Source organism: Myiozetetes cayanensis, unplaced genomic scaffold (genome assembly GCF_022539395.1).
Source record: "Myiozetetes cayanensis isolate MyiCay16 unplaced genomic scaffold, myiCay2020 scf14, whole genome shotgun sequence".
In the NCBI taxonomy this organism is placed as follows: Eukaryota; Metazoa; Chordata; class Aves; order Passeriformes; family Tyrannidae; genus Myiozetetes; species Myiozetetes cayanensis.
This window is the reverse complement of record NW_026087048.1, coordinates 4,732,644-4,756,085: the sequence shown is the minus strand read 5'-3', so window position 1 is coordinate 4,756,085 and position 23,442 is coordinate 4,732,644. Positions and strand designations below refer to the sequence as shown.

The window sequence follows — 23,442 nt, the reverse complement described above, 5'->3', positions numbered from 1 at the left end:
CCACCTAACCTGAGGACACGTCGGAATATTTTTGCAGCAGCAAGCCTGAAGAATTATAAGCTTCTCCCCAGAGCAGGGAAGTACCCAGACACTTCCCAAATCTCCAACCCCACTGCTTTGGTCCAAAGGAATGCTGGGGAAAGTCTCGAATTTGCAAACTTAAGCCGAGATCCTTTAAATATTTATGCTCATGTTTACTTTGCCGAGAAGGGAGAAATCCCGTTCGCTCGAGAGGAAGTGAAGCAAATGTTGCACACGGGATCCAAGCCTGAGAAAATCAGACACCCCTTTTAACCTCAACACAGAAAAATCACTGTCTTCCCAAACTGAAACCTGCACCCAGCCTGTCTGGGGAGCAGGACCCCAGGACCACGCTGGAGCTTCATCAACACCACAATGAATGTGCTTTCAACCGTGGCGTTTTGTGTGCAAATGGGAACACAACCCCACTTTATTTACAAACTGAGGGGATGGAGGAATTTTTGAAATCGAGTTTGACCGGCTAAGATGCTTCAAGCAGTTCAACAACCTTGTTTGCTCCCTAATAAATGCATTTTTAAAGGAACTGAGTTCAAAAGTTGCACAGTTTGGAGGGAGAACTAGAACTGGGTAAAAGCAATCATGCTATGCTTACCAAAACCAACCAGCCCAAATGGCTTTAGAAACTCTCAGGTCACATTTGAATCACAGAATCCCAGCACTGGGTTGGAAGATCATTAAAGGTCATTAAAGATCATCTCGTCCCACCCCACTGCCACGTGCAGGGACACCTTCCACTATCCCAGGTTGCTCCAAGCCTGGTCCCACCTTGCCTTGGACATTTCCAGGGATGGGGCAGCCACAGCTTCTCTGAGCAACTTGTGCCAGGGCCTCCCCACCCTCACAGGGAAGAATTTCTTCCCAATATCCCATCTAACCCTGCCCTCTGGTAGCAGGAAGCCATTCCCCTTTTCCTGTCACTACAGTTCCTGATGAAGAGCCCCTCTCTCGTTCCCTTGTAGGCCCACATGAGACACTGGAAGTTTGCTCCCAGTTTTCCCAGACTGGAGGTATTCAAGCTCCAGGACCACGTGTCACATGAGGTCTCAAGGCTGTGATGGTGAACCCTGGTCCTCCTCGCCAGCTCAGTGGTGCCAAGCTGCTAAACCAGTGGAGGGACCAGCACCATCCCTGTGCTCCCAGTACTCCCCCATGGACTTGCAGGCTTGCAGAGGTTCTTCCATCCAGACCTGGATTCAATCCTGACAGAAATCAAGCAGGGGATGAGGATATCAAGTCCAGCCCTACCTCGACACGAGCTAAATGAAGATTGCACAGGTAACTCGGATTTCACGATTCCCAAGTGCCCGACCTCATGTGAGTCACATTCTCAGAGATTTTCCTGCAAACCCAATCAATGCTCACCAAAATCACTATGAACATCCCAGATAAAAACAATACAAGCATAAAACATTCAGACTTTCCTAGCAAAAGATGCCACAGGTTTGATACTCTAAGTGTTTTAGTACCAGTGTCTGGGAAAGATACTGCAACAGCAGACGTCACATCAGATGTTTGATACCTTAAAATCTTAAAGTGCAGCTTCCCCACCCAAAATAAAAAGAAAACAAAAGGTAAAAACATGTGGTTTATAAATCCTAACAGCAGCAGTGGATGCAAAGGTGAAATAACTCTGCAAAACTGAGCTACATTTTAAATACATGAATTCAAATAAAGCTTTTTCTACATCTTTCTAAATGCTGCTGATGCACCCTGGGCCTTTCAATACAGAGGAAACATCTCTAAAGCCACCCTGATTTATGTATCGATTGCAATAAATAAATAAATAAATATAAACTAGCATCATCATTGATAGCCCAGGAAACAAAAGCTCATCAGTCGTGTGCCAGAGCTGCTGAATTACCTTCCCTGCCATCAGCAGCTGGAGTGACAGCTTCCAAAATGCTCTTGGGGATGAAAAATCATGACCAGGAGTGAGGGTCAAGGCTGGAAGAGCATCAATGAGGGAAGAATGCATAGGAAAGCCTCTTATTTCAATGAAATAAAATTTAAAAATGACAAAAGTCACCAAAATGGGCGAGTTTACTCAAGGACGTGGGGGAAATCGTGGCTATGGCGTGACTGCAGGACCAGAGGCTGAAGAGAAGATGCTCTAACGCAACCTCTCAGACCAGACAGTTTGCTGTGCCCAGGGATAAGCTCGGGTCTGTAAGGTCGCGCTTAAGCATTCACAGCCCATCGCCGCCACGTCCACGCACCTCTCCACGGGAAGACAACGCTTCCCTATCATTTCCTAGCACTCAGTCGGGAAAAGAGTCGGGAGAACTAGACTAGAGGCGGCCAGAAACCCAATTCTCCAACTAACAGTCTGTTTACAGAGCGATTTATTACAGCGCCTGGTTATCGACTGAGCGAGGCACCGCGCCGGTTTTCCTCCCATAGCAGCAAATCTCCTCCTTCCTCTGCCGCTACGTGATTATTTTTTTGATCCGCCGATGGGCAGGGACCGCGCTGCAGCGAGGGATGGCAAAGCCATGATTTCTGCTGAGCTCACGCTCCCCACTTTATTAAGCTCGGCTTGATTTCGGGATAGGAAAAGGCAGATGGAGGAGGAGGAGGGAGCCGATCCAGCAGCAGAAGGGCGGCAAAATGCCCGGCTCCGAACTCACGGCAGGTCCTAACCCGGTCACGTCGGAGGGGTTTTATTTTTGCGGCGATAAAGCAAAGGCCGTTTTGGGTACATTTCGGAAAATTCCAGAAACAAATACCGGCTGTTTTAACCTCCGGAGGAGCAGCGCTCCCGTAAAGGTCCGGCGTGCCGGGGCGGGAGCTGCCGTAGAGTCCAACACTGCGCTAAAACGCAGGAATACCTCATCCTGAGGGGTGGGAACCGCTGATGGGGAATGGGGAATGGCTCTGGGTGGCGTAGCGGGGCTGGCAGAGCCCCGGGGGACCGCGACCCGCTCCCGCCGCGATGCCCATCGCCGTGGGCTCGGCGCTGCTGCCCCACGCGGGCCGGGGGCGCGGGGGAGCCCCAGCTCGGGGTGACACTGGGGCTGCAGAGGGAGATAAATCTCCCCCCCGCCAGGCTGGTTTTTCCACGTCCTGCGTGTCCAACCCACCCGCGACGGGGGTGAGCGGCACCGGGGGGTGAAACCCGGTGCGAGAGGGGCGATGCGGGGCCGCTCCGCACCGCGCACCCACTGGTGGGGTCACGAATAGGTGTGGGGCGAACTCGCGTGAGGGGCACCCTACAACACCGGGGGGATCTCAGAGCACCGGGGGGCTCTCAGAACACCGGGGGCAGTCGTCCCCCTGCGCCGAACAAAGGCTCCCGCCGGCCCCGCGAGGTTCCGCCGGGGTTCCCCTCACGACCCCCGCCCCGCCGCCCCCGTCGCCCGCACTCACCGGAGGCCCCCGCCCCGCTCCGCTCCGCTCCCCGCCGCCGCTCACCTGGGTGTCGGGGCGCGGCGCATCCCTCGCCCGCAGCCGCCGAGGGAGATCCCGGGAGGTCGGTGCTGAGGGAGGGTCGCCGCTGCCCGGGGCTCGGTGCAGAGGGGGGTCGGTGCTGAGGGGGGTCCCGTGCTCGGTGCCGAGGGGGTTATTGGTGAGCGGGCGCTCGGTGCCGAGGGAGGTCCCGGGGGTCGCTAGTGAGGGGGGATCGGTGCTGAGGGGGAGGGGGGCGGTGTCCCCGGGTGGGGAGGGGGACGGACGGGCGCTCCCGCCGCCGCCGCCGCCCGGGCGCTGCCCGACTGCCCGCGCGCGCGCGCCGCCCTCACGCGCCCAGGGGCGGGGGCAGGCGGGGAGGGACGGCCCCGCCCCGGTGGAGGCCCCGCCCACGGGCCCGGCCCCGCGACACGCCCCCTGGCGTTACGACGCGGCAGCCGGACCGCTTTACGGCAGCGCGCGGCAACCGGGAGGCGGTGGCGGGCGATGAGGCGGCGGGTGAGACACGGGGGGGGACACGGTGGGGGGATACGGGGGACACGGTGCCCGCAAGGTGTCCTGACCGGTGATCGCGCCGGCCGCAGCCGTCGGAGATCGGTGCCGGTCGCCCCCGGACCCGGAGGCGTCAACGTGAGTTAGAGGGGAGAAAGGTTCGAGTGGGTAAAAATGGAGGGGTGTTACCGGCACGGGGCGGGGCGCACGGGCTGCCCGGTGCTGGTGGGGGGGTCCCCAGCAGGGCCCTGATCCTTCGCTCGCCCCGTAATTCCCGTTTATTCCCATCGAAGCGGTGGGATGACTGAGCGCTCCCCGGGGGCTGCTGATGCGCTCTGATCCCGGGAACTGAGCGCCGGGATACGCTCGGGATCAGGGTCAGGCTCGGGGTCAGGGTGTCAGGCTCGGGCACGTCGCTCCTCCTCTCACGGGGTGTGTGACACCCCAAATCCCTCCCTCTGACCGAATTCCCTCTCCTGACCAAATTCCTGTGACATCCAGGTCTTTCAGGCAAACAATATTCCCCTTGCTGCCTGGATTGACCTCTTCTCTGGAGGTGAGTGCATTGGTGGCTGGTTTGACGTGGTCTGGGTGAGCTGAGCTGTTTCCACCGGTTCCTCTGGGACATTCCCGGTGCCATCGCTCATCCTCAGCCGTTCCTTTCCTTGGATCTGTTCATGGTGAACTCCAGGCTTTGGCCAACCCCGTCCTGGTGTTGTTGTTGTGGCTCTTGGTTTCTTGCTCGAGGAGATTCTGGGACACCAAGAGAGGTTCTGAGTTTGGTTCTCAGAGCAGCTGCATGTCTCTGGGTTGGGGAGTTTGTCTGGAATGGAGAAGTTTGGGTGTTGTTGTACAGAACTGGGAATGTTTTTCAGCATTCAGGACCTGTTGTCCTGGTACTGTACAGGAATTATAACCCACAGCTATAGAGAGATTGATTATATTTAACAAAAAAGGAGACAACTGTGCTTCTTGTCTGGTTTTAATTTTCCTTGAGTTTGTTCTCTGGCTCTGTCAGGAGCCACATTAATCCAGAGGCTCAGGTGTCACCCAGCCCAGCTCCCACTAGAAGTAAAAAGAGATGTTCCTTCTCTGATCTCGCTCCCATTAACAACTCTCAAGACATGGTGTCTAAAACCTGTATTTCCAGGAAAAGGGAATGGTCTGGTGGTTAAATCGTGCATATTTTTACTCTTGATCTTTGTCCCTCCTGTTCCTTGGTAGAGTCTGGATTTGTTATCTTCCAGGTGATTTTTGGTATTTAGCTCCATATTCTTTAAATTAGAAACAGGACTCTGGTGATGTGTCACTCTAAACTATTCTCTCTGCAGGTTCTTAGCACCTTTAATTTATTAAAATAGACTTTAGGAATCTGACTCATCCTGAATTTGCACTCCTTTTGCTCCACCACTACCTATTTACGCTCAATTACTGAGGAGTCTCATTCCCTGGCCCTCAAGTGTCTTCAGCAATTACCTGCAGAGGGTTGTTGTCTTTAATGGTGTGAAAATAACAGGTTTGGGGTGGTTTTTTGTCAAGTATTGGAAAACACAGGCTTGGCTTTGCATCCTGGACACAAAGGAGCCCCATCAGTTCACAGATCGAACTCACACCAGCAACGGTGGCTTATTTGTGAGATTACAACTTCCATGAGGGAAACTTGACTTCTTGCCCTATTGAGGCACGACAGCACCATTTTCAAATCTATAAATGAAATTGTAGCATTTGTGTTGAAATGCTCCTTTCTCTCACCCTGGTGTTCACATCTCAGCACCGGGAACGGGGCAGCTGAAATCCCTCGGAGGAGCTGAGGATTCCAGAGAGTCTGCACAAATCCCAGCTACTGATGTGCAAATAAAACAAACCAGCAAGACTCTTGTTGGCACCTACAGCAGAGGTTCCTGGCCTGTGTGAGTATTTATCCCTGCTTTTATGAAAACTCCTGAACAGAGTGTGCCTGGGCCTTTGGGAAGCAAGTCCTGGCTCTGGCTGTGCAGAGCTGCTCCCAATCCACGATGGCATTTCAACCCCCCCTTGGCGTCAGAGAGGCTCAGCTCTCCATCCTGGCTTCTCTGCAGCTCCATCTTTAGCTTTAATGGGAGGTTATCCCAAATAAAGCCACCTCACCATGGCTTTTCACAGCCCCACCAGCCGCTGTTCCAGCCACTCACCTGCCCCGGCTCTGACGGGCGTCGGAGCCTCCCAAGGGTTTTCCTTGGAGCTGCATGTGGTGAGTCATCCTGCAGAACCCACAGGCAGTTTCATAAATACCAGATGGCAATAAAATTAAAAGTAGTAGCTCGTGGCAATTAAGCACTTGCTAGAGCCATTCTCCTTCCTGACTGGAGGAACCTGCCAAATGTCTTGACAGGAAAAAAAAAAACATGATGTTTCTGCAGAGTGGAAAATGAACAGAACACAGGACTCATGCTTCCCTCGCCCCTAATCCTGTTTGGACTGGAGTGGAAAGCTATTTGCTGGACTTCTACATCTCCAGGAGAAGATGAAGCAGAAAAAACACATTGTAAAGGAAAATTCGGGGCATTTTATGGGCACACATAAAAGTATTTCAGCCTTGCCCCTGTTAAACCCCCAAACTGGATGTTTGGAGGATGTCCACCTCTAAAGCAGACTATGTTAAGGGATGCTACAAAGTTACAGGGATTTCACTCTGATTTTCTGTTTTTATAGTGCAAGGATTTGCACCACGAACTTGGAAATAGTTGGAGCTTGTTAGGTCGGAAATGTGTCCAAATACCATTGTGTTGGCTCAGCGTAAACAAGGGCTGCTCCCTTCCTCCGGTGACTCCTGCTGCTCGGCATCTCCGGGATCCACCGGCGCACACACACACACACACACACACACACACACACACACACACTCTCTCACGGGCTGTGTCATGCCCTAAACACTCACCTTGGCCCTTCCTTCCGACGTGTTCCACAGGGCCTGTGTCTCATCCATTGTGTTCCTTACTCGTCATGTGCTCTGGGACCTGGCCAAGAGTTCTGAAAGATGAATCCCTAATTTATGCATCCCAGGCCAGGAAGGGTTATTTTTCATGATTCTAATCTACTTCTTCCTAACACGTAAACAACACAACACTCCATTTTTTTAATTTCCCCCTGTCATGATGGAAAATGAGTGACTTATTTCTAGTGAATCACATTAAAGTGACCTTATCGTTTTGAGCTTTCACACGGGGCTTTCAGAAATCTGAAGATGGTTTCATGCTGCCTTTGGCAAAACTGAGGGAAGGGTAAGGCCAAAACAGTTCCATCCTGGCCAGGAGAGGAGTGGGTGGCTGAGGGTGCATTGCCACAGCTGAGGAGCCTGGGAGGGCTGGGGGATGTCAGAGCATAAGGAAAACCAGGGTGGACAGAGGGGCGTTAATTCAAGTTTGTCTTTGGAAGACCTCCTCCTAAATCCTAATTTGAGTAGGCAGAGTTGTCCTAAAGATTCCCACGGTCAGAAACTGGTTGGTTTGTGATCTCGTTTGGCTTTGTTGCTCCTTACTCATGGCTGTGCCTCCTGTGCTGGTGGCCCAGCAGGTTCTCCTGGAACAGGTTGTGTGTCTGGCTCAGAGCTGGGGCACACTGTGCTGCAAGGGGCTGTATGTCAGACAGCCCCAAAAAGGCTCTGTTTAGGGAATACCAGTTGTGCAAAGAATTCCCATGACTGTCACTCTCAAGGTGAGACACCAGAACACCCAAACACCATCTGACTTCTCCTGGCTCAGGTCTGGTTTCCATGCAGATGTGTGAGTGTTCCAAAGCACAAACTGCTGTGAAATCCCTTTGCTTTGAGGTTCAGATCCTCACAGAGCAAGGTTGATCTAACCCAGAGCTCAGAAGAGCCTGGCTCAACCTGACACTCCCCCGTCTGCTGATGGTCCTTCAGATATCTGTCTGGGAATCCTGGGCTCTGGCTTGCTGCTGCTGAGAAGGCACTCGAGGTGTTTCTTGGGCTGTATCGTGTCCCAGGTGTGATCCAGTTCCTGAACTCCTCTTGCCCTTCTCTGTTCCAGCCCTGGAGGGTCCCTGGAGTGCCACAGGATGGATCCCGTGGTGCTCAGCTACATGGACAGCCTGCTTAGGCAGTCGGACGTGGCCCTGCTGGAGCCCCCGAACTGGCTCAACGACCACATCATCGGCTTCGCCTTCGAGTACTTCGCCAACGAGCAGTTCCAGGAGTTCAGCCACCGGGTGTGTTTCATCGGCCCCGAGGTGGCCCAGTTCATCAAGTGTGCCCTCAGCCAGGAGGAAATAGCCGTGTTCCTCCAGCCGCTGGACCTTCTCCGCAAGGAGCTGGTGTTCTTGCCCATCAATGACAACTCCAGCCAAGCTGCCGGGGGCACCCACTGGAGCCTACTGGTGTATTTCAGGGACAAGAAGTGCTTTGCCCACTACGATTCCCACAGTAAATGCAACTCTGCCCATGCCAGGCAGGTGGCAGGGAAGCTGGAGGCCTTCCTGGGCAAAAGAGGGGGCAAAGCCACCTTTGTGGAGGAGAAAGCACCGGCGCAGCAGAACAGCTACGACTGCGGGATGTACGTGATCTGCAACGCCGAGGCCCTGTGCCACGCGTACTGCCGGGGCCGGCCCGAGCCGGGGCTGCAGCTCCTCACCCCCTCCTACATCACACAGAAGAGATCTGAGTGGAGAGCTCTCATCACAAAACTGGCACAGAAGTGATGGGGATGCACCCCCAGCCCCCCAAAAAACTGCCTTCCCTGTCCTTGAGGCAGCACCCCCAGTGCCTGAGGGAGATACCCATGCACAGAATTGTCCCAAAGAAGAAGAATGTAACCCCTCCAGCATGGCTACACCCCCCAAACACCCCGTTCCCTGCGGGAAAAGCCTTAGCCCCCTCTGGAAATCACCGGCCTTTCTAACGACAAAAGTCACTTTGCTTTCAAAGAAACCCTCTTGATGATGAATTTTTATACTAATTGCTGTGGCAAAACAGGTTGCTGAACAGACTTCACCTGTGCCCAGCAGGCAGCACACCCTCCTTAGGTGGCTTTAATTGGCTCCAGGCATTGTCCTTCCAAGACAGGTTTAGCAAAATGCCCTTTAAACCCAAGCCCCCAAGTGCTTTATCGTGGCTATTTCTAGTCTGTGCCTCCTACTAGTGGTATTGGAGCAGTCTGGGATTTAGTAACCAGGATTTTGTGCCCCTGAAAACCTGACGCTGAGATGTCAAAAGATGAGACTCCAAAGGAAATGCTACGATTAACTAAAGAACAGGGCAAAACCAAAGTCAGTTTTCTTCAGCCTGGTGCTCCCAGGCTGCTCAGCCACTGCATTTTTTTGTCCCCCACCCCTGCTTTCTCTTACTGCAAATTAAAACCCAACTCTGAACAGCTGGAAGATTAATAGGAAGCTGAGAAACCCAATCCTAGGAAAAGAAACTTAATTGAGATAAAAAGCAACACTCACTCTTTAAAGCTTAGGGTTTTTCATTAGGATTTTAGGTCGTCTCCATCCAGGGAGGGTTTGTCAGCGCTCCCCAACCCTCATTAGTGTTGCTGCTGCCTCTAAGACAAAACCAGTTCTATTACTTGAGATAAAAAAAACCACACCAGGGAGAACAAAAGGACAGAGTTTGAGGTATAAAAGCCAAAGATAACTGTGGGCTCCTTGAAGTCCTTAATGCACTTCAAACCAAGCCACTTCCCCTCCCATGCTGGGTGACGGGATCTTGGAGTGGATGCTCTTGCTAAAGCCAGGCTTAGCAGTGGGGGAAATAAAAATTGAACTGAGATGTCATTGCAGGATAAGGAATAATCTCTCACTTGGTGAGAAGCAAAGAGCAGGTTGCTCAGGTGGTGTCTGGCAGAGCAGCCACACCCCAGCACACCAACCTGATCAAGGAAATCCGGGTTAAATATAACCTTCAGAAAAGGAAAGGGAAGGATTGTTTTTAACCCAGAGCTCCTCACCAGCCCAGCCCCACTGGTGTGTGCAGCAGCACAGCACCGAGGGGATGAAGGGCTTAACCTTCCCTTGCTGACAAGAGAAAATCAAGAAACCAGCCCAGGCTCCCCCAAAACACCCGACTACACCCTCACAGGAAGCGGTGGGGCCAGACAAAGGTCGGGATCATTCCCCTCCCTCCTACACTGCCCTGACAGGAGAGCAGCCCACAGGGGTCCAGGGCATCCCTCCAGCACCAGCCCTCCCTGGAAAACCTGCTCAGCTGGAGCTCAAATGGGATCAAGCTGCTTGCCAAAGGGGTTTCACCGTGGACTCTGATGGGCTGTGCTGGAGCCACGTCACTGCTGCTCCCAAATCCAGAATAAAACTCAGACCAAACCATGCGCTGGCGTCATCCCGTCCTCTGTGCAGGTCCCTGCTAATGCCGTGGCTCCCGCTGCCCCAGGGAGTGTCACAGCACAGGGGCTGTGACTTGGGGCGGAGCTGGCAGCAGCTTCTGGGCTGATTGAATCTCCCAGTTCTGTTTTTAGGGGTTGGTTTGGGCTGGGGAGGAGCACAGGGCAAGAGGGGGCAGGAAGGCAGGATGGTGGGGGTCACTGGGGAGGGCTGGGAGGGGATTTGAGGGCAGGGGCTGTGCGTGTCCAGCACCACCCTGTGCTCCTCAGCTCTGTTCCCAAGCCAGCAAGGTGAGTGCCCAGGAATGTTTCCTGCACCTGAGGACATGCCCTGCACCTGAGGCTTTTATGTGCTGTTTCTTTACACAAAGAAAAGCAAACAGTCTCAAGCAGGGCGTCACTGGGAGAGGGGATACACACCAACCGGGGGGCAAAGACCAGCTGGGAAACAAAACCGGAGCCTTGTGACCAGTGACCAGCAGCAGAGACCCCCCAACAGCACACCGAGAGCTCATCCTGGTGCTCCTCCAAACCTCCTCCCCGTCACTGCACCCACGGGTTGTTCCACTGCTGGCCTGAAGCAAAGAGCCCCGAGAGGAGCTCTTTATCACCACTGTCACATTCCTGGCTCAATGACAAGGGACCCCACACACCTGCTGTGGAGCACCAAAAAACCAGGCTGGAACGCCAGACCAAAACCCACCCAATCCTCAACCTCTAAACCTCTGCTCTGGGGTCAAGAGCCCCGCTTTGAGTTGAACCCATTGAGCACCAACTTGTTTGTAGGAAAACCAACCCTAAACCCATCTGGGCTGCGGCACCAGGAAAACGAGCTGGGTGAGTCCCTGGCAGGGGCAGGACGGCGCCTTTCACCCACCAGGTCACCCACAGAAACAAAGACTCCGACAGCCCTGTAAATCCAGAGCTTTGAAGAAACCAGATCACCCCCCTCAGCACCCCAGGATGCTAAATCCCCCAAAAATGGGTGACACCACTCCAGTCCCTGCTTAGCCAACACCACTGTGGCTTTCAAATTGGGCCATTTTCATGCATTTCACCCATTTACATGCATTTTGCTGCATGGGCCAGGCTGGGGAGAGGGGTTGGAACTGGGTTGTGGATGCTCAAGGAGGAAGAGGAGGAGGAGGAATGCTCATCCTGTTCCCCCTGCAGGATGGGGCTACAGCCCAGCTCCCTTCCCAGGCAGCCGCTGTCCCCAAGGTGGCCCTGCCACTGGCTCGTGTCCCATCCCGCAGTCTCTGCTGCCACCTAGTGCAATAACATCCCACTCGAGGACAGGGCTGTCCCCATGTCACCCATATTCTGAAGGGGCTCTAGGACAGTGCAGATTTTGGGATGCCTGGTTTTGGGGCTCACAGCCCATCCCCACTGCGAGGACACTGGTGGCAGAGAGCCACGTGCTAGAAAATCCAGGGTTTATTTTCATTTTTTCATTCCATTTAAAAGCCATTTCGAGCCCAGAGCGAGCAACAAACTCTCCCCCAGGGCACAGGGATTTGGCCCCGTCAGCACTTGTAGTTCCCCAAAAACAGTAAAGAAAACCCAAGGGAATCACAGGTATCACCTGCCGCCCCAGTGTGCTCCCAGGGGGAGGCTGTGGGACAAATCCTGCGGGACAAATCCTGCAGCACTCAGCTCCACGTGGTGACAAGGTTAACACAAACCAGGGCACAGATCCAGGACGTTCACCAGTGCCAGCCACGGGCTCCTTTCCGGACATCTTAACGAGGTGAGCGAGACTAATGAAGCCTTGGTCTGGCCCCAGTGCCAGGGGTGGTCACCCAGTCTGGGGGACCCTAAAGTGCTTTGCAGGGGACACACACATACTTCCCATGCTGAGATGGCCCAGTGCTCCATGAAAGCAGGGCTGGGGAGCCCTGGATTGGACCCTCACCCTTGGGTGTGGGATAGATGATGCCCCACAGGGCTGGTGGCCCCTTTCTCCCACCCCCACAGATCCCTGTATTTGGGGCCATTCCTCCGGGCACATTCCCAGGGGTACTGAGACAGGGACAAACAAGTGGGTTCACCCAGGGCAGCAACAGCAACTCATCCACATTTCTGGGGGTTCCCGATGAGCCCAAGGTCATCTTTCAACTAGAAAAAACCCATGCCAGGAATAAAAACCAGCGTCCATTTTAGCAGCAAGTCCTAAGGGGAGGTCCAAGTGCTCAGCAGCCCCGAGCCATCGTTCAGTGCTACGGCACAGCAGCGTCCCAGGGAGAAAACGGGTTTCCAGTGGGATGGGGAGTTGGCACCGGTGGCCAGGAGCTGGCTGGGAAGTCCCACTGGGAGCAAGTGCCCATGGGAAAAGAGAAAATACTTGGTCCCATTTTACCAGCCGAGGGAAAGCCGGGCCACGTGTAACAGCCACGGCTGGGAGGTCGCAGCACCGGGATCCACAGGCAGGGTGTCACTGTTGGAGTCCGTCCTCAGCCAGCACCAGGGTAACAGTCACCTGCAGCAGGAAGTGGGGTGAGATGGGGGAGTGACTGCAGAGGCTCCGTAACCCATCCCGGAGCTTCCCTGCTGTGCCTCACCCAAGGAGATCTCACTCCTGTCCATCCCTTGCTGATGCCCTTGGTCTCATTAGCCCCAGAGCACAGCCCAACTCCAATGAGATGTCCTGATGCTCCTCCAACTGGAGAGCCCCAAACCTATGAGGAAACTTCTTCCCAAGGTTTAAAGTCTCAGGGACAGCAGAGCTGCCCACAGTCACTCAGACCAGCAGTTGATGGGATCATCCCTGGCATGGGGATGGCACTGTGGGGTCTGTCAGGCATGGGATAAGGGACAAAGCATCCCAGGGACCTGTCGTGGAGCTCAGCCACTGCTCATTGCACCACATCCCTTGAGTCTTCCATAGTGTGACCCATCTGCCCCAAAGTGTCCCCACGGGTGCCTCACCTCCTGTGCCCACGGGAGAGGTAGTCCCGGTTCAGGGAGCAGAGCTGCTGCTCCAGACGGAAGATGCGGAATGCCAGGTACGAGGAGGACACGACCAGGAGGCAGATGCTGGGAGCAGAGGAACAAGCCAAGCGCTCAGCTGAGACTGACATTCCCAGGGTACCCCTAGCTCCCCCGCGCCACCCTCGGCACTTACAGCACAATGAAGATCTTCAGGAGCTGGTAGTCGGAGGGTCTCAGCTCCGCCACACAGCTCTGCTCCACCTCCAGCTCCTCCTCGGTGTTTATTGCACTTTCTGAAAGGCAAACCCACAGTCCGCAGCACAGCAACGCTTGGCAGATGCTCCTGCCACTCCAGCAACCAGAAAAACTCAAACATTTCTCCCTCATGGGCTCAGACCCCACAGCCAGAAGATCCCATCCCATCTCCAGGATCCCATCATTGATTCCCAGCTTCAGCCCTGCTCCTCTACAAGGCAGAATTCCCCTCCAGGAGAGCGCAGGATGGATGAACACATATTTATGTAGGTTTATGCCCAGCACCATGTATAGAACAGGGCACAACCCCGTGTGCCCAGGTCAGATGCTGCCCTCACCTGAAACCAGGGGCTCCTCGGAGGTGAAGGAGCTCTCCTTGGCACTCAGGCTGCTGACAGAGGTCCGGTGGATGCACTGGTAGTTGGCATCTGGCAGTGACAGTGACAGCGAGGTGGGTGACACCTTCCTCCACTTGCCCTCAGGGACGATCACCTCCTGTGGGAACAGCCCCGGTGAGCCGTGCACTGCCAGAGGGTTCTCCCCGGCAGTGACAAGGATTCAGACCCAAACTTTATGGCAACTCCACTGAGCACCAGCACATCCAAACCATCGTCCTAAGTGGGAACTTGTCCTCCGTGATGGCTCCATGGGGATGCAGGTTCCTACTGCCGTGGACCTGCCCACGCACCCCACACCTGACCCAAATACCAACTGCAGCCTCCTCCACCCCTTGAAACTCAGGGCGGTCACCCAGCATTCTCCATTTCTCCACCTGGCATTGCCCCAGAAGGGCAAAGAAGTGCCCCCAAAAAGCACCAAATCATGTTCAGAGTCAGCCAGCACAGAGAGGGGTTCCCCCACCAGAGTCCCCAGGGCTGGAGCTGCTGAAGGGCTACGTCCCTCCAAAGCACCAGGACGTGCTGCAAGCCTGGATAGCTCCCAGTTCACCACTTGAAATGAATCTTTAACCCCTGGGATCCACCAGACCAACAAAACATTGGGGTCATCCCAACTGTCACCTCCTGGTGCACCCCAACTGTCACCTCCTGCACTCAGCTCAGGGCCACCAGACCTGAGGACACCCTGCTCCAAAGGTGCAGGATGTGGCCCCTGTGCACGCTGGATCACACCATGGTTCGGCTAAAGGTTTCTGGATAACTCAACCACATTCCCAGCCTGTCACCCACCTTCATGGCCGTGAACAGCACTGGCCATCAGGAGCAGAGCTGCAGCATTTTCCACATCACTCTGAAGTTTTTGTGTCTATAAAGGGACCCCTGAGACCAACAGGCCAAGTTATCAGCTGTGCTCAGCCAGGTCCTCTTGACCCGTCTGTTCCTGCCAAGTGTGGGGATGAGGATCCTAGAGGATGAGCTCCAAAGGCGACAGGCACGTCCTGACACGGCCTTTGACAGCACCAAGGGGGGAGAACCAACTCTGCCCCTGGGAGCGGCTGTTCAAACTGAGGGGACCTGGAGGCACTTCCCACCCACAGCATGAGTTCAGGAAGGTCTTTCCCTCTCCCAGAGCTGCCCTCAACCTCACCAGTGACACGGTGTCCGGCTCCTCCGACAGCTCCTTCAGACTCAAACTCTTCTTACTCGAAACCTGGAGCAGGGAGAGAAACGGGTGTTATGGTGCTGCCTCTCCCTGCTTCAACCTGAGCCACAAAATGGAATTTTGGCATTTCTATTGAGTCTATGAAGAGCAGCTGCTTAAAACTTGCAATCACAGGGAGCTGGGGGCTGAAGAAGAGCACCCAGAAGACAGGGCACTGCACTGCTGCTTCCTATCACTGAACATCCAACAGGGCCATGGTTGAGCTGGGGGCTCCTGCACTGCCCTCAGCTCCCAGTACAGGGAATAAACCATCAGGGAAAAAAAAAAAAAAAAAAGGGAATATCTGGGCAGAGCCCAGCACATTTCAAAAAATAAATCCCCCAGTTTGGCAACAGGGTTGAGTCACGCAAATCACCACCCCGGCACAGCTGGCAGACACCCTCCTGGGCGGGGCAGGGCTCTGGCATCGCTTCCCAGTGCTTCAAAGGCAGAGAGAAGAGGTCCCCACAGTCCCCCTCTCCAGCTCAAGGGCTGATGGGTGCCTTTTCCCGCTTGATTTAAATTTTTTTTACTTTCTACCATTTTTCCTCCCCTTCAAACTTTAGATCTGGGCAAAAGACAGCAATGTGCAGAGTGGCAGAACTAGTATTACTACCAGATTATAAATAATTCATACACACGCCCTGGGAGAGAGCAGAAACTCTGGGCTCTGCCTCATCCGTGACCCAGAAAAGGCCCATGGGAACAGGATGTGCCCAGGGCATGGATCCTGCCCCTCTTCCCATCCCTTGATGCGAAGCGAGGACACTTGGAACTGGGAGGGCTTTGGAAGCATTCCAAAGCCTTGGAGATGAGTGGTGAAGAGCTCTGCTCAGCCCCAGGGCCGTGTACATGTGGAACAGCCGTTGGATGTGGAACAGGGAGTACCTGCAGGTGTGTGCAGACTCTCCTCAGCACGTCGTACACACTGTCACGGGAGATGAGGGACACGAAGATGTACTGCAAGAGAAAGTGAGAAGCTGTTGGGACAGACTCCCCCCATCCCGAGTCCGGTTTTCCACAGGCAGGGACAGGCGGAGACGTCCTGCCCTTGAATCTCCCCTTTTTTGGGAGCCGTGTTCCCCTGCAGGCATTTCCCTGCGGAGCTTCCCTACTGTTATTTTTGCAGCCTGCTAAAACCTGGACCAGATTTTTTTGGGGCCAGTTTCACTCCGCTGCTGTTCCTACGGGCTTTCCCATGCTCAGCCCAGAGGGACATGGCAGGAAACAGGGCTGCGACCTATGGAAAACATCCCCAGGGATGGAGGGGAACACGGGGCCAGATTCTGCCCAATGCAGAACCCAGATGACGTGCAGGGTGGCCACACATGGCTTTGAATGCCCTGTGCCACCCCCTACCAAAATCCAGCAGGAATAATCTTCTCCCAAAATCCCACAAGAATAACCCCCTCCCTGGCAGGGGATGGGTGACGCACAGGGCTGGCAGCAGCACCCAGGCAGGCAAGGACTCGGACCCACTACGTCAGCTCACTGCAGCCAACAACATCCAACGGGATTTAAGAGCTGGAAATTCAGCCCTGTATCCAAGTTTTCCACCAGCTTCGGCTAAATGCCAGTCCAAGCCCTTTCACTGCTTGTGTTTAAGGAGTTTAAAGGTTTTACGTGAGCCCAGCAGGGATTTGTCAGGCTCGTCTGAGTTTCACTTGGGCTTTGCTTCGTCCAGAAACAAAGCGGAATTCAGGAACAAAAGCAAAGCAAAGTGAAATTCAGGAACAAGAGGGTGTTTGCCCTGGCTGGCAGCCAGCATGGAGAGCAGCGCTCGCTTCCCAACCAGGAATGGGAATCTCTTCGTTCCCTGCTCCCAAATCACACCCAGCTTGGAGCAGGGCATCCAGTGCTGTCAGTGTTTGTGTTACCTTCCTGCTGGCAGTGGTGGTGATGGCCAAGCCGTTGGGCAGCAGCCGAGCTGTCTTATGCTTCTTTATCAGCTGCACGGAGACCACCGGGATCACAACCTGCAGGGCAAGAGGACACGGGATGGACACGGCACAAGCATCACCCAGTTTCCCTGAGACCCAACACAAGAGCCCCCCCTGCAAGCCCTGGGAGGGTGAAAAGTAAGGCAGGATGTAATTTTTGGCAGGGCAACTTTGCTGAAACCCTGAGCCTCCATCAGATATTTGTTTAAAGCATTGGGTATAAATAATTCAGTCCTCCAGCCCAGTTTTAAAGGAAGTTGTCTCTCCCCAAGATCCCCGTCAGCCACAAGACTAATGGGGAAACATCAGATGGTAAATCAAGAAGAAAAGCCAAGAGAGATTCAAATCTCTCCCCCCTCCCTGAAACCTTTGATCTTCCTTCAAATGCTGCCGTGGCTGGTGGGAGGTTTTGCATCAGGGAAATCTAAACCAAACCAATATTTGGTTTCCTCAGGCTGACACTGCAGGTGATCGGAGAGGGGGCACAGCCACGCTCCCCTTCCCATTGGAGCCTTCTGACAGGGATTTTGGTGGTATTTGGGTGCAGGAGGGGATAAGCTGTGGCTCTGAGCCCCATGGGATGGGGTGAGTTGGTCCCCACGTTACCTTGATGTCCTTCCCGAAAAGGTTTGCGTAGAAGCAGAGCCAGTTGGGGGAGATGTAAAGCCTTCCCTGGATGAGGATGTCTCTCTGGAGGGCACAGGAGCAAACTGCAAGGCAGAGAGAGGGCCATGGCAGAGCATGTGCCGGATCCTGCCGCTTCCACCCCTGTCCCTCACCCTGCCACTCACCTTTCAGCACACTCTCCTCCGTCGGGATGTCCTTGAACAGCTTGTGGTACTGGGAGTTGTACTTGCTAGCGGCCTGAAAACAGAGCAGAGCAAAGTTAACCGGTGACCTTGCTGATAAGGAGACCCAAAAATCACCCTCCTGCGCAACAACCTCCCCCTGCCCGCACCCGGGACCGGCGCAGGGGGGTCCCACCCGGCTGGGGCCGGGGGGCCCAGTGAGTTAGAGGTAGGTCGGATGACCCAGCCCCTGGTGAACGCCGTGCCATCCTCCCGGATAAACATTTCCTGGAATATCTAAGGAGGCTGCTGAGCCTCTGCGAGGAGCTGCTTTTCTGCCGGGCTCATCCGCAGGCAGTTTATTTTGCCCAGCGGTTTCTCTCCTCCTCCTCTCCCCTTATCCGGGACACGGTGACAACACTTGCTTTGCGCCCATCGCGACGCGCCATCCAGCTATTTATATTCTCGGCGCCGCTTCAAAGCCTGCCGGCACCGCGGCGGGAGGCTCAGCACGGCGGCCCTCAGACACTTCTGTGGGGAAGCCAAAGCTCCAAAGCACTTCAATGCTTCCCATAAATCCGCTCGACCGGTCCCGTGCAGCAGATTTGTGCCCCCTGCCCTCAGGGTGCTGCCCACGGAGCGGTGAATTCCAAGGGACGAGCTGCTTTGGCAGGATGCGGGGAAGTCTGGCACAGCAAGGCTGGTTTGTGGGCAGCAGCGCAGGCAGAGCCCTCCTGCCTGTGGGACAAGGTCACCTTCGCTCCCTGCACCTTGTCACCGGATGAGCCAGGCCCTAAGAGGATCAAGGCTCAGCATCACCTGGAGCTGGCTCAGACACCTCCCGGAGAGACGCCGGCACGGTGGGGGGGACACGAGGGCTATCACCTCCAACCACCACCAAGAAATACCCCCTGGCCCCAGCACAGATCCACTGCCAACGCTGTCACTCTCCCAGATGCCCCTGGATAACCAAAAATATTTTTCCCCTGCATTATCTTCATGGGGAAAGACAAAACACTGCTTCCTGTTATTCCTTCCTCTTTCAGAGCATCTCTTGTCTGTAGATAGACCAAAAAAACTGCTTTGGGCAAGACTTGAACAACCAAAAAGGTATGAACGGATGGAAATTGAGCTGTCAACATTTCCATTTTTTCCTTTGCTCTGCATGGAAAATCATGAAGTGTTTGCATGGCAGAGCACAGGCCACACAAAACCATCAGCAGCTCCCCTGAAATTGCAGGCAGGAGCCTCTGTCCCACACGAGAAGCTGCCTCTGGCTCCTTGAGCCTACAGCTGAGACCCCAGGCAGGCTCCTCCAGGGACAACAGGCTACAACAAACCAGCCCAGTCACTTCTAAAGCCAAAGACTCACCACTTCCCGGTGGCATTTCTTGATGTCCTCATCCTTGAGGGCTTCGTTCAGGCGGAGGCTGGAAGGAACAATAATAATCACCAGGTAAGGAAGAGCCCCGGGTCTCTTGCCTGCTCCCTAAACATATGTGAGGCAAGATGAGACAAGAAATCATGTAAAGGATTGAAGAGACCCCAGGAAGCCACATTTTGGGTGTCTCCATGATTTATGGTGGCACTGGGCGTTGCTGAGGCTCAGTAACGGCTGCTGAGGGCAGATTCCTGATGGGAGACATGGAGTGATGGGAGACATACTGTGACAGGGTTGACTGTCCCCAAAACACATCCCAGCTTCAGGAAGGAGACCAGAGCTGCCCCAGCAGCAGCCTGGGACAGGTTGGGAGCAGGAAATGGGCAGCTTTGGCTGGGTCATGGCTTCCTGAGGGAAAGCACAAAGAGGAATTGGGGAATGTGCCTGGGCAGGAGGATGGACTCGGCTTCAGCCATGCACGGGGACATCCATCCACATCCACCCCATGGGCAGATGAAGGGACAAACCACAGAGAGAGCAAAATCCTCCCAGCAACCTCAGCCGTGGGAACAGCATTCCCTTTCCCACATCCCTCTCCCTTCCCTGCTTTTATACCCTCAATATTTGAAGGGGAAAGCAAAGAAGGGTCCCTCTGTGCCCACTCCCCCCCAATGGTGGATGGATTCAGGGGCTCAGAGGCAGCAGGGATGCCACAGCAGGGGGGAAAGAGAAAACATTCAAACATAGCCCTTGGGATGCTGCTCCTCACCTGCCATCGAGGGAATCCAAACTCTTCTGCTTGTGGGACACTTCCAGCTTCTCGCGGCCGTGCCTGGGCTCGGGGCTCTTCAGCGGAGCTGCCTTCTCATGCATCGGCGTGGCACTGCAAGGAGACGCCCGTCAGCCCCAGAGGGGAAGGGCAAGAGGGGACTGGGGCTCTAAATCTATTCCCTTCAATCCCAGCCTGCTCAGAAACGTCGGAATCTGCTGCTCAAGGACAGCGAGAATATTTCCGTGATTTCTCAAGTCACGTGGAGAGAAAAAAAAAAGGTACTTTTTTGCCAGGAACTCCCCAGTGCTCACAACCAAGCGGCCAAGGAGCTGCTGTTCCCTCAGATAACTCTGTCCAAAGCACAGCCTCTCCTCCTCAAGGGATGGAGATTGAGCTGGGGACAATCACAGGTCTACAAAACTCCTCAGGGGGATGGATTTCAGCCAGGGTCTGCTCCTCCTGGTTGGTAAAGCACCGTGTTCCCGAGGCAGAGCCCTTGCCAGGCACCAGCTCCCTCCTTGAGTCGCTTCCCGCACGTTGCAGCGCAGTGTTTACCATCGGGAATGTTATCAGAGGCGCTTATCGGCCGCAGCAGGTAAAGTAAACACAGGCCCAGCGCCGCGGGCAGGTTATCGCCTGCCAGGCCACCGAGGTGACGCTTCACCGGAGATTGCCGAGGCACCGGAGCCAAAGCAATCCGAGGGGACCAGCAGCACGGCCGAGCCAGCAAACTGCCACAGGCCTGCGGAGAGGAAATGATTCCAGGGAAAGCGCTCAGCTCGCCGGGCAGGGGGTGCTGCCAGAGCAGGTGGGGCGCAGGTAGGGTGGCAGGATTAGTGCGGAGCTGGAGCATATCCCAGTGCCCACGAGGATAATGCCATGGCACTGCGGCAGAGCCCGGGCAGAGAAGCCAACCCAAACTTCCTATACTCAGAGAGTGGCTCTTTTGCTGCCTGTACATCCCTAGACACACCCTGCTCCTGCTCCAAGGGGATCATCTGAATGATGATCCATGGAAATAACCCCCCCAGGCTCAGGGAGAAGCCAGGATGGGGGTGCTGGACCCTGACATGCCCAAATGGGCTGAGAGGTAAAGCCACATGAGCCCCCACAGCCTGGGGCCCTGCCCAAAACACTGCCTGGATGTGATGGAGTCAGGTTGAATCCCAGCTGGAGGCAAGGGGCTGCTCCCACAACATGCAGCACATACATGGGGGTGCAGGAGAACCAAACACAAGTCACTGGTGCCATGTGGTTGGGAACAGGCTGGGAACAAGCTCCTGGATCCCCACAGCCGGCGCTGGCAAAGAGCTGCTGGTACAGCCCTGGAGTCCAAGCACCGCTGGGACAGGATGAACATGCAGAGGTTGTTTCTAGGAGCTCACGTCAAAGGATGTGTCTGGAAAGGAAGGGAGACCCTACTGACAAGAAGCACCAAAATACCATGCCTTGGCATCGCACCAAAAGGCGTTTCCCCTGCCTGATTCCTCGGACACCCTCTGCCAGGTGATGCCACGCTGCCCTGAAGCCAAAACTCATATCATGGAGGCACCAAAAATTTCACCTGCCCTTCTCACGTGCAGGAAAAATGGGCTCTGCCTCAATCTGGAGCATCCCTCTCCAGAGCTCAGCCCACTCCAGCTTCCCTCACGTCATCCCTTAAATCCCCAAGCTATTGCACTGCTTAATCCGGGTGAGCCGATTTATCCCTAAGCAGGGCTGACACCAAGGGGCACCACACAGGGATTGGGGAGAGGCACCCCCTGCTCAAGGTGAAGGCATCAGAAATCCCCCAGCATCCCCAAACACACATAAATCCCCTAAAATGAGAAAAAACAGAGGCTGGAGAGAACTTGGAAGTGCTGCATGGTCCCCTCCCAGTTTTCTGTCTCCCTCATGGCCAACACCAGGGACAATTCCTGGGTCAGACAGTCCTGGACACAGTGCTGGCATTGGGATGCTCTAGGAAGGGTCTGGGGGCTGTGAGGAGCATCCTCAGCCCCAAAAGGAACATCACAGCAGCTGCCTTGTCTCCCCTCTCCAGATCTTGCTCCATCCTGGCTCCCAGATGCATCAAGGATACAGCTCTGGGGTTCAGGAACATGGGATAAGATAAGGTTGGGCTCCAGGCACAGGTGACATGGAGGTTTCCCTTCCAAGAGCCACTTCCAGTGCTGGCACAGTGAGGAAAACACTTTCTAGCAGCTCACGCTGTCACTCTCCTAATGAAATTTGTTCAGCAAGGAGCTGCTTGTGCAGGAAAATCACCATCCCAAGTGTCCCAAACTACAAGTGGCATAAAAACAGTCAGAGTGCAGAGCTCTTCAGAGTGGGTAAGTGCAGGAGTTGACGGGAAAGGGAAAACAATCCAGCGACCTGCTGCCTCCTTGCCCAGTGCAGACACCCCCTCCCCACCCACACCGGCTCCCCGAAACCCGCAGGCGAGTCCCGGTGCTTCTCCCTCCCTCGGGATCGCTGTGTCCCTGCCCTTACGCGGCGCTGGGATCCAGCCTGGAAAAGGTCCGGCGAGAGGCCCTCCGTCGGCGGGCGATTTTCGCTGGATCCCTTCCCCGGGGCCGGGGAAGCGCGCAGGGGGGGCCGCGGCGAGCCGGGCGGGGATCCCGCCTCCCAAAAATCCCCAGGAGGCTCAGAGGTGGAGGGAGGCTCCGGCGGGCGGGCGGTCGCGGCCCGAGCGAGCCCGGGCGGGATCCAGAGAGCTGCCCTTGGTCCCGACGTCCAAGGTCATTTCAGTCCCGCGTGTCGGAGCTGGAGCGGAGCCACCCCGGGATGCTGGTGGGGAACGGCCGGAGCCGAGTGGCGCTGGCAGGAGAGAGGGACAGAGAGAGCGGGAGGTCAGGCCCGGAGGGAGCTCCGCGGGTGCCCCCGCGCGTCCCGGGTGTTCCCGCCTCGGGGCCGGGGGGTCACGGCCGGGGCTCAGCCCAGACCCCCCGGTTCGGGGTCACCGCAGCGCCCGGGGAGCGGGGTCTCACCGAGAGCGGCTGCGAACGCCCCGCGGCACGGGAGGAACAGGAGGGAGCACGGAGGGACCCCGCGGGGAGGCGGCCCCGGTCCGGCGGGGTGTGCGAGGCACGGAGGGACCGTAGGAGCTCGGACACCGCCGGGGCCGCGCCCGGGGCACTCGCGGGGCCGGTCCCGCCCTCACCCGCGCTGGGCGCTCCCTCACGCGGAGCCGGGGGGTCCCGGGCGAGAAGCGCCCGGCCAGGTCCGTCCCCTCAGGGGTGGGGTGTGTCGGTGTTTCCTCGCTCCCCTCAGCGCGGCGCCGCCGGCCGGGACAGGCCGAGGGGCAGCACCGGGTCCGCGGCGGGAGGGAAGGGGTCCCAGGGAAGGGGCCCCAGTCCCGAGCCCTGGTCCTGATCCCCCCTCACTCCCGGCCCCCCCTCACTCCCGGAGTCCCCCTGCCCTCCCCTCCCGCCCCCGCCGGTACCTGCGCGCGGCCCCGCGCGCCGCCGTCATGCCCCGCGCGCCCCGGCCTCCTCGCGCC

The 23,442-nt window shown here is 55.8% G+C and overlaps 3 protein-coding genes across 13 annotated transcripts in view; 1 reads left to right on the top strand and 2 right to left on the bottom strand.

Annotated features, from left to right (window-relative positions):
• The window catches only part of MYO9A (myosin IXA), a 167,954-nt gene extending 164,281 nt beyond the window's left edge, over positions 1-3,673 (bottom strand). For 3 of the 7 annotated variants that reach the window (XM_050309995.1, XM_050309999.1, XM_050310000.1), the window contains exon 1: positions 3,454-3,673. The gene's annotated coding sequence lies outside the window, so the exon portion shown is untranslated. Of the gene's footprint in view, positions 1-3,408; positions 3,425-3,453 lie in introns of those variants that run through there. The other 4 variants (XM_050309998.1, XM_050310001.1, XM_050310002.1 and 1 more) reach the window with 4 other exon arrangements.
• Positions 2,798-10,262, top strand: SENP8 (SUMO peptidase family member, NEDD8 specific). Of its 4 annotated transcripts, none has more exons than XM_050310008.1 (2): positions 2,798-2,808; positions 7,968-10,262. In XM_050310008.1, exon 2 carries the CDS (start codon positions 7,996-7,998, stop codon positions 8,632-8,634), a length of 639 nt encoding a protein of 212 aa, XP_050165965.1. In that variant the 5' UTR covers positions 2,798-2,808; positions 7,968-7,995; the 3' UTR covers positions 8,635-10,262. The 4 variants fall into 4 exon arrangements, with proteins under 4 accessions (XP_050165965.1, XP_050165963.1, XP_050165964.1 ...); XM_050310006.1 differs by lacking the exon at positions 2,798-2,808 and adding an exon at positions 3,888-3,945; XM_050310007.1 differs by lacking the exon at positions 2,798-2,808 and adding an exon at positions 3,980-4,077.
• Positions 10,263-11,693: 1,431 nt separating this feature from the next.
• GRAMD2A (GRAM domain containing 2A) lies at positions 11,694-23,239 on the bottom strand. Of its 2 annotated transcripts, none has more exons than XM_050310003.1 (13): positions 23,104-23,239; positions 22,434-22,760; positions 19,938-20,051; positions 19,160-19,217; positions 17,791-17,863; positions 17,606-17,709; positions 16,937-17,035; positions 15,948-16,019; positions 15,006-15,068; positions 13,799-13,955; positions 13,399-13,498; positions 13,203-13,310; positions 11,694-12,753 (listed from the first exon to the last, which is right to left on the bottom strand). In XM_050310003.1, the coding sequence occupies exons 3-13, from the start codon at positions 20,039-20,041 to the stop codon at positions 12,750-12,752; spliced, it is 942 nt and encodes a 313-aa protein (XP_050165960.1). In that variant the 5' UTR covers positions 20,042-20,051; positions 22,434-22,760; positions 23,104-23,239; the 3' UTR covers positions 11,694-12,749. The 2 variants fall into 2 exon arrangements, with proteins under 2 accessions (XP_050165960.1, XP_050165961.1); XM_050310004.1 differs by lacking the exon at positions 23,104-23,239 and adding an exon at positions 22,931-22,946.
• Positions 23,240-23,442: the final 203 nt, after the last annotated feature.